This window comes from Eriocheir sinensis, unplaced genomic scaffold (assembly GCF_024679095.1).
Source record: "Eriocheir sinensis breed Jianghai 21 unplaced genomic scaffold, ASM2467909v1 Scaffold564, whole genome shotgun sequence".
Lineage (NCBI taxonomy): Eukaryota > Metazoa > Arthropoda > Malacostraca > Decapoda > Varunidae > Eriocheir > Eriocheir sinensis.
The window spans coordinates 172,501-182,500 of NW_026111903.1; the positions used below are offsets into that span (position 1 = coordinate 172,501).

The following is a 10,000-nucleotide window of genomic DNA, read 5'->3' on the forward strand; positions in this document are numbered from 1 at the left end:
TTACTGCTTCTTCGTTTTCTTTTGTTTTCTTTGTTTTTATCTTCTGTGCTTTGAATTTTCTTGTTTCCTGTACATAAGACGAATAGATAGGGAGATAGATAGATAGATAGATAGATAGATAGATATGTTGGACTGAAGAGAGGAAAGGAAAGGAATGAAGGAATAACGTGAGAAAATAGATAAATGATAATTGAGAGTAAATAGATAGACTCAGATAGAAAGGCATATTGACAGAGATAAACAGATAGAGATGGATAGTTTGATAGATATATAGATAAACACGCTGACTGATGGATGAATAGATGGAAAATGGATAAAGATCGATATAAAGACAAATTGATGAAGAAAAAAGAAAAGAAAAACATTAACACCATAAAGTTTTACAAATAAGTCATGTATTATCTCTCTCCTCTCTCTCTCCTCCTCTCCCTCCCTCTCTCCCTCCCTCCCCCTCCCCTCTTGTGTACTAACAGAGGCGGTGAAAATATTCCCTCCATCCTAATTGTTCTCATTAGACCAGTGAAATATACGTCCCTTCCCTCCATCCCTCCCTCCTCCTCCTCCTCCTCCTCCTCTTCCCCTCCTCCCTTTGCCTTCCCTTCCCTTTCCTTCCATGTTCTCTTGTCTCCCTCCCTCCCCTATTTTACCTATTCCCTTTCTCTCCCCTTTTCCTCTTATTATCTCGTCTTTCCTTTCCTTTTACCTTTACTTTCTATAGTCTACTTTTTCCTTCACTTCTCTCCTTCCTTTCCTTTATCTACTTTATCTACTTTACTACTCTCTTTCCTTCTCTCGTCTCTCTCCTTCCCTCTACCCTTTCCTCTTTTAATCCATTTTCTTCCTTTTTTTCCTTCCTTTCTCTTCTTCCCTTCCATACAATATCTATATTTCTTTCCCTATTTTCTTTCCTTCTCCCACCTTTCCTTTTCCTCCTCCTCCTCCTTCCTCCTTCCCTATTCTTCCCTTCATCTCTCCCTCCCTTTCCTCCTCCCTTCAGGATATGTGTAAACAAACCTCATATCAAAATGAGTTACGATAAGCTCCCTCCCTCTTTCCCTCCCTCCCTCCCTCCCTCTCGCTCCTCTCCCTCTACCTCTCTTCCGTCCGTCAGTCTCTCCTTCCTCTCTCTCTCTCTCTCTCTCTCTCTCTCTCTCTCTCTCTCTCTCTCTCTCTCTCTCTCTCTCTCTCTCCCGTCCATCAATCTATCTATCATTCCCTTCCCTCCTCTCCCTCTCTCTCCCTCCTTCCTCCCTACCTTCCTCCTCCTCCTCCTCCTCCCTCTCTTTAACCTTATATTATGTCGCCCCAGTCTCTCTCTCTCTCTCTCTCTCTCTCTCTCTCTCTCTCTCTCTCTCTCTCTCTCTCTCACACACACACACACACACACATTGTTTCCCCTCAATGAATATATCTTCCTATTTTCCCTCCCTCTCTCCCTTTCTCTCCTCTCCTTTCTCTCCCTCTCTCCCCCTCTTTCCCTCCATCCATCTTGAGGGGCGTGGGAGAGGGGAGAGAAAACTGCCATCTGTCGAAAAACTTAGATATTCTCTCCCTTTCCTCCCCTCCCTTTCCTCCATTTCCTCCTCCCATCTCCTTTCTCCCTCCTTTCCCCTTCATATGTTTTTCCTCCCCTCACATGTTCTCTCTTACATCACAATTTCCTTCACTTTCCTTCCCTCACTTTCCTCCAATTTTTCCCCATTCTCTCTTCCTCTCCTCAGTTTTCTTTCTCTCCCTTCTCTTTCTCTTACACCGCCATTTCCCTCCCTTTCCATTCCTTCCTCCTTTCCTTCCCTAACTTTCCTCCATTCCTTCCCCATTCTCTCTTCCTCTCCTCAGTTTTCTTTCTCTTCCTTCTCTTTCTCTCTCTTACACCGCCATTTCCCTCCCTTTCCATTCCTCCCTCCTTTCCTCTCCTCCATTTCCTTCTCTCTCCCCTTTTTCTCTCTCCCTTACATCGCCACTCCCCTCAAATCTCCACCCTTCTGCTTACCCTCCCTTTCCTCTCCCTTCCTTCCCTTCCTTTCCCATAATCACTCCCTTTCCCCCTTGACTCCGCCCCTTACCTCCATACGGCCCACCGACCCCTTACATTTGTTATGAGCCGAATACCGCATTGAATATATGTATGGTATAGGCCTATTGTAATAGCAGTAGTAGTAGTGGTAGTGGTAGTAGTAGTAGTACGTGTAGGAGAGAGAGAGAGAGAGAGAGAGAGAGAGAGAGAGAGAGAGAGAGAGAGAGAGAGAGAGAGAGAGAGAGAGAGAGAGAGAGAGAGAGAGAGAGAGAGTTATGGGACATGAGAGGGCCCCATCAGTTACATAGAAAGGGGGAGAAATGGAGAGGGAGAGGGAGAGCAATAGAAGGGGAGACAGAATTATGAGGAGGAGGAGGAGGAGGAAATGTGAGTATATGGGATTGACTGTTGCGTGTTACTGTTTCTCTTCACAATAATAATAATAATAATAATAATAATAATAATAATAATAAGTTTAACAAGACAAACACAATGGAAGAAAAAAGTAAAAAGAACAAGAAACGATTAAAAATAAAGAAAGGAAAAGAGAAAAAATAAAGAAAAGAATGAAAACATGAAATTAAGTAAAGCAAACAATTTCGTACATACAAAAAATAATACAAGAAGAAACAAATAAACTGAAACACACACACACACACACACACACACACACACACACACACATACACATACACGCACACCGCTCGATATATTATATGTACACCTCCTCTTCCCCTCCTTTTTTTACCCACTAATTTTTTGCTCTCTCTCTCTCTCTCTCTCTCTCTCTCTCTCTCTCTCTCTCTCTCTCTCTCTCTCTCTCTCTCTCTCATGCCCCGCGGCGGCCATCTTGCTTGTTGACATGGTCTGGAGCGTCTGTTTTCGCAGGACCCTGACCGCAATCTCTCTCTCTCTCTCTCTCTCTCTCTCTCTCTCTCTCTCTCTCTCTCTCTCTCTCTCAGCACCTTTTTTTCCCTCATTCTCCATTACAAATTTTACCTTCCCATCATTCTCTCTCTCTCTCTCTCTCTCTCTCTCTCTCTCTCTCTCTCTCTCTCTCTCTTCCTCCATTTCCTTTCCTCTCCAACTTTCCTCCCTGATCATGCCTTCCTTTTTACAAAATTTTTTATGACTACCTCAATCTCTCTCTCTCTCTCTCTCTCTCTCTCTCTCTCTCTCTCTCTCTCTCTCTCTCTCTCTCTCTAAAAATATGTATCTCATAACTTTCTACTTCTCTCACGTCTGACATATTACCTTCCTCTCCTCCTCCTCCTCCTCCTCCTCTTGCTCCTGCTCCTCTTCCTCCTCCTCCTCCTCCCATAATAGTGATTAATATTACCAGTAAATCGTGTGGCGTAATTAGGTGTGTGTGTGTGTGTGTGTGCGTGTGTGTGTGTGAGAGAGAGAGAGAGAGAGAGAGAAATTCATGTACGGATTTATAGGGAAGGTATCTATTTTTTCGTTCAATAAAGTGCAAATATATATAAAAACAGTAGCAATAATAAACTACGAATAAATGCCAAATATATGAGAAAAAAACATCAATAAACACATAAACAGTTTGGGACAGTATGCATGGAAAGAAAAAAACAGACCAACTAATATCAATTTCACGGTATATAAGAAAAGTGAGGAAAGTTAAGACACACAGATTGTATGTATTAAGTATACGTAAATATTATACCAGAAAGGACGTTATATAAAAAAATACCGTCAACCTTATCTAGGTATACACAGTTATTATTAATTATGAAAACGTAGCACTTGTAATACCTCAGAACATCAATGAGTTAATCTTAAGATACAATTATTAACATGGCTTATCAACAAGAATGCTATAAATGACGATCAACAATGGTGTTCAAGTCGTTCCTGTATTATAAATCTTAACCTAAAAATAATAAAGTTTCTGAACTTCTCCTATAGGTTAACGGAAAGCTCGTGGGGGAAAAGGTCAAGCCTACTATTAAAACACTATGGAATCGATGTTAAAGTGAATGAGGTAACAGTTAAAAGCATGGTATACATTATATAGTAGATATATCGGTAGGAATTTACTCCACCCAAGAACTGACATCACTTAAAAAGAACAAATAGCCTAGTTGAGAAAAAAATTTAAATGAGCGTTTTAGCGTTTTAATATGTTAGAGAATAATTAAACCTTGATGCATATAATGAACATCTTAATATACCGAATATGTTATTACTGCAACAAAAAGAAATTGTCAAAGGTAGTAGTAGGCTATGATAATTATGACACAGGAATGGGAAGCTAGCGATAATATAGGCGTTAACATAATAGGCTATAAGAAAATATATAGGAAGGGAAAGCTTGCAACAATATAAACGTTAACGTAAGAGAAAAATCATTATGGGAAGATATATAATAATCAATAGCCTGTCTAGGTACTTACTGCAAAAATTAATTATATCAAATGGAATAGGCTATGAAAAGAAATATACGGAGAGAAACCTTGAAACAATGTATTAAAAAATATATATCTAATAACGACAATCAAGGCAAAAGATATAGTCAATGGTTTTATATATGTATTTGCTGAAAAAAAATATCTAACAACAAAACATAGAGATGGGTACTTACTTAGCTGCTGGTGGTGATGGAGGTGGTGGAGGTGATGGTGGAGACGGAGGTGTTGGTGGTGGTGATGGAAGTGGTGGTGGTGATGGAGGTGTTGGTGGTGGTGATGGAGGTGATGGTGGTGATGGAGGTGTTGGTGGTGGTGATGGAGGTGTTGGTGGTGGTGATGGAGGTGATGGTGGTGATGGAGGTGGTGGTGGTGATGGAAGTGGTGATGGAGGTGTTGGTGGTGGTGATGGAGGTGTTGGTGGTGATGGAGGTGTTGGTGGTGGTGATGGAGGTGATGGTGGTGATGGAGGTGTTGGTGGTGGTGGTGATAGTTCAACATCACCACCAATAAACGCAATAATCCAAAACGCACTTGCCATAACGCACACTAACGCACGCACAAACATTATAGTCGCTTCACAACTTCATAATCTCACTTTTCCTCTGCGATTCCTTTACTTAAACACCTTTAGTCACTCATTTAGTATTTATCCTTCATTTAAGTGCAAGAATATCCACTTTAAAATCACTCACATCGCGATAAGTAACAATAAACGACAATAATGACTAACTTCAAATTATATAAACAGTAACATCGCCTTATTTCACCTTCTTCCCTTCATTATCTCTTCACCTCACCCCACTAATTACCTGCCTTAATGATCTAGGTATGTCCAGGTAGGCGAGTATTTACCTTAGAGTCACGGATGGCGAAGATAATTAGAGATAAAAGGTGATTATTATCGGGGCAAGCCATTTTCTGCTCTCCTCATTCCTCCCTCCGCGCCTCAAGTCACATGTTCCTTCCTCGCCCGTGATTGGTTGATGCGTTGCTCTCGGACTGTCTTCCTCGCGCTCTGATTGGCTGATGGCTCTCCGTGACGTCATGAGTAGGCAGCGTTCGAGTCTGAGATAAATAAATGATAGAGGTTGAATTAGACGGTGATGGGATGGTGTAGGTAAATAAATAGAGGGAAAATAATGAAAGAAATGAATGGATATGTGTAAAACTCTCCCTTTCTCCCTCCTTTTCATACATTTCCTTTCTCTTAGCTCCTTCCTTCGTCTCCTCTCCTCTCCATCCTTCCTTTATTTACCTTCTCTCTCTCCATCCTTCCTTTAATTCCATTTTTCTCAACCTCCTCCTCTTCTCTCTTTTCCTTCATCCTTCTCTCATTCCTCCCTATCTTTTCCCCTCCCTTCTCTCTCCATTCTCTATCCCTCCTTCCTTTCCTTCTCTCCTCCTTTCTAACCCTCTTCCTCTCCTCTCGTAACTTCATCCTTCTATCATTCCTCACCCTTCCCTCCCTCTCTCCCTCCCTCCCTCCTTCCTCCTCCTCCTCCTCCTCCTCCTTCCCTCCGTCCGTGAGATGATTGATGTCTTTTTACCTGTCGAACATCACCTGTCGCTTGACGAATCTAAGGGGAGGGCGGGAGGGAAGGAGAGAGGAGGGAGGGAAGGAAGGGGGAGGAGAATTAACAAGAAGCAGAAGCGTTTGGGAGGAAATGAGGAATGACACACACACACACACACACACACACACACACACACACACACACACACACATCCTCTCTATCTCTCTACATTGTTAACATTACTTATGTCTACTTATATATATTTTTCCTATAGCAATACCTTACAATAACACCTAAGTAATTAATTCATTATAGTTAATTCATAAAGCCATTGTAGGATTGAAAACTCTCTAACCTGTTCTAGCATATTCCTTAAACCCATAGCACAGTATCCCTTCACATCCCTCTCACATCCCTCCTCCTTTTCCTTCCTTAGCCTTGAAAACCTAAATACATATTCCTTTATTCCTTGACCCTCCTAACATAATCTAACACTTGACATTCCTAATCGACATCCCTAATTCACTCTAACTCACATCTCTAACCCACGCTACTCCTTCCCATCCATCCCATTCTCTTCATCCTTTCCCCTCGCGCCAAATACTTATACGCTATCCCTACGCAACCCTTTCCCACCCCACTCATCTTTCCATCCATCCCACTCTCTTCATCCTTTCCCCTCAGCCCCAAAGACTTATACGCTATCCCTGCGCAACCCTCTCCCACCTCACTCAACTCCTTCCTCTCCTCCTCCAGCCATGAAAAACGCCAGCTCGGGCTCAGACGTGGACGATGGGGGCTCCGAGGACGAGGACGACCCGCAGATGATGCTGAAACGGAAGCAGCGCCGCTCCCGCACCACCTTCACGGCGCACCAGCTGGACGAGCTCGAAAAGGCCTTTGAGCGGACGCAGTACCCGGATATTTACACGCGCGAGGAGCTGGCACAGAGGACCAAGCTGACGGAAGCGCGGATACAGGTGGGTGGAGGCGTGAGGGAAGGAAGGATAGGGATGGAGGGGCGGAGGATAGATGTAGGAGGACGGAAGACAGGTTTAGAGGGACGAAGGATAGAGGGAAGGAAAAAAAGAGAGGCTTTGAGGAGAACATAACTCACGGAGGCAAGGATACAGGTGTTGGGGGAGAGATGTGAAGGAAGGAAAGTAGAGGGAAGAAGAGAAAGAGAAGGGAAGATGAAGGGAAGGAGGAAAGAGGATAAGAAAGGACAGAGAGGAAAGCTATATGGAGGAAAGATGGATAAGGGAAGGGATAGAAGGGATGAAGGAAAAGTTAAAGAAGGAAAAAGAGACAGAGAAAGAAAGAAAAATTGAAACATGAAAATATTGAATTGGGAAAGAAGGAAAAAAGAATAAATTAGGGAATAAATATACAAACGAAGAGAGAAGAGGAAAGGGTGGAGGCACAACGGAGGAAAGGGTGGAGAGAGAGAGAGAGAGAGAGGGAGAGAGACAGACATAAGGGAGGGAGGGAGATGAGGGGTAAAGGGTGAAGGGACATTTGAGGGGCGGGGAGAGGGAGGGAGAGGGAAAAAAGTGAGAGGGGGCAAATGAGAGGAGAGGGAGAAAGGCGATGAAAGAGAGAAAAATAGGAATAATGGATAAAAACGAAGAGGGGGAGATAATGGACGAGAGAGAGAGAGAGAGAGAGAGAGAGAGAGAGAGAGAGAGACTGATTTGCTCCTCTGTTACCTCTCCCACCCCTCTTTATCACCCTCCTCCTCCTCTTCCTCCTCCTCCTCCCTTCCCTATTCCTCCCTTCACCTCCCTTCCACCCCATCACCTCTCCCTCTCTCTCCCTTCAAACACACCAATATATCTCCCTTCCTTCCTTCCTCCCTCACGTCCTTCCTTCCTTCCTTCCTCCCTTCATCTCCTTCCATCTCTCTCCATTTCTCTTCTGTTTTCAATTCATACGTTTCTTTACCTCCCTTTCTCTTCTCCCTTTTCTCTTCTCCCTCCAAACATACCCATATCTCTCTCTCTCCCTCTAACCAAAATCACCCATTACATTCCCTCCATTTCTTCCCTCGTCACCCATGTCCCCTTCATCCATCTCCCCTACCTTCTCCCCCATGTCCCTTTCTACCCCCCCCCCCGGCACACCCCCACACACACACTCACACACCTGCCTCCTTGTCTCCCTCAGGTGTGGTTCAGCAACAGACGGGCGCGCCTTCGTAAGCAGATGGCGTCGGGCAGTATGAGCAACTTCAACGCCATGGGCCTGCCGATGTCCTACCACTCCGCGCCCTCCTCCTACGTGTTCCAGGGCTTCACCGACCCAGGGGCAACCTTCTCCGCGCAGGCCCAGGGTAAGGCGCGCTGGGGGAGGATAGGGAGAGGTTAGGCGGGAAGAAAAAGACATAACGGGGTATAGAAAGGATAAGGGAGGGAAAGGGATGAAAGAGAAAGGATTAGGAATAGCAGAAAAGAATGGAGGAGCTACGAAGAAAGTGCAGAATAGATAGAAGGAGGAAGAAAGAACAAGATAGAAAGGAGTGAGATAGAAAGGACATATAAAAAGCAAGAGACAAAGGAATGGAAGACAGAACATAGAGAGGACAAGAGAGTGAGGAATGGGATAGCAGACAGGACATAATGGAAATGAAGTATATATGGGAAAAATAAAATGACAAAAATATGTAAAGGAATCAAGGAAGAAAAAGACTAGAAGTGTGATAGAAGAGACAGATGATAAAGAGACAAGGAAGGAAAGAACAAAAATATAAAATATATGTAAATAAATCTAGAAAACAAACGGAAAACAAAGGAATAACAACACAACGCCTTTTATCCCATTCATACATATCTAACACTACTTCTCTTCCTCCCCTTTCCTCCCCTCACCACCCTCTTCCACTCCTCTCCCTTCCCTCCCTCTTTCCAGATGGGTCAGGTCTGTACCAGGGGGGCGGAGGGCCGGGTCTCCACCAAGGGTCGCTCGCCTCCGAGGCCCGCGCTGCCAACATGAGTGTCGCCGCCGCCGCCGCCGCTGCCTCCTACCCCGCCATGAGCGCCGCCGCCGCCCTCTCCACCTCCTCCTCCTGCCCCACCTCGCCCTTCATCGGCCACCAGGTGAGAGAGAGAGAGAGAGAGAGAGAGAGAGAGAGAGAGAGAGAGAGAGAGAGAGAGAGAGAGAGAGAGAGAGTTGGATTATTTTTGTGAGTTCATTATTTTTGTTTTACTTTTTATATCATGGCTAATATCTTTTTATTTTCCTTCCATCTTTTCTCCTTCCTTCCTTATATTTCCTCTAATTCCTTTTCTCCTTCCTTTCCTTAACCATTCCTCTTCCCTTCCTCTCCTTCCTTCTTATCTTCTCATCCTATCTTCTTTTCTTCCATTCCTCTTTTCTCCATTCCCCTTCCCTTTCTCTTTCCTTTCTATCTCCTCTCTCCTCTTCTCCCATCCCTTTACTCTCCTTCCCATACTCCTGTTCTCTCTCACCCTTCTTCCCTCCCTTTCTTCCTCCCTTCTCTCTCCCACACACCAACAGAGCGCAGGGGGCATGTGCGGTGGGCAGGGAGCAGGGGGGGCGCCGGGCGGGGTCACCTCCCCCCTCACTTCGGCCCCTCCCTCCTCATGGGCCTCCAACCAGCTCCGGGGGGCCATGGGGGGCGCTGCCGGCTCGCCCCCCAGCGCCGCCCCCACCCTCGCCCCCACGCCCTTCCCCCACGGCCTCCACCACGCCCGCACCCCCGCCCAGCACTTCCCAGCGCCCATGTACTCCTGGTATTAGCCGCCCTTGTACAGGTATGCCACAGGTGTTGGGGGTGTTGATTAAGGGAAGGGAAGGGAAGGAAAGGAAAGGAAAGGGAAAGGAAGGGGAAAGAAGGGAAGTGAGGTAATGTAAGGTAAGGTAAGATAAGGGAAAGGAAGGGAAGGGAAACGAAAGGAAGGGAAGGGAAGGGAAGGGAAGCGAAAGGAAGGGAAGGGAAGGAAAAATAAGGGAAGGGAAGGGAAGAGAGAGGAAAAAAAGGTAGGGAAGGAAAGGGAAGGGATGGGAAGGGAAGGAAAGGG

General features: G+C 45.1%; 1 protein-coding gene across 1 annotated transcript in view; it reads left to right on the top strand.

The window, feature by feature from the left end:
• The window catches only part of LOC126993116 (protein gooseberry-like), a 52,203-nt gene that overhangs the window by 40,634 nt on the left and 1,569 nt on the right, over positions 1-10,000 (top strand). Inside the window, exons 5-8 of the mRNA XM_050851972.1 lie at positions 6,717-6,940; positions 8,127-8,292; positions 8,868-9,055; positions 9,477-9,733. Coding sequence (XP_050707929.1) covers positions 6,717-6,940; positions 8,127-8,292; positions 8,868-9,055; positions 9,477-9,719 — 821 coding nt within the window. The 3' untranslated portion in view covers positions 9,720-9,733. The remainder of the gene's footprint in view (positions 1-6,716; positions 6,941-8,126; positions 8,293-8,867; positions 9,056-9,476; positions 9,734-10,000) is intronic.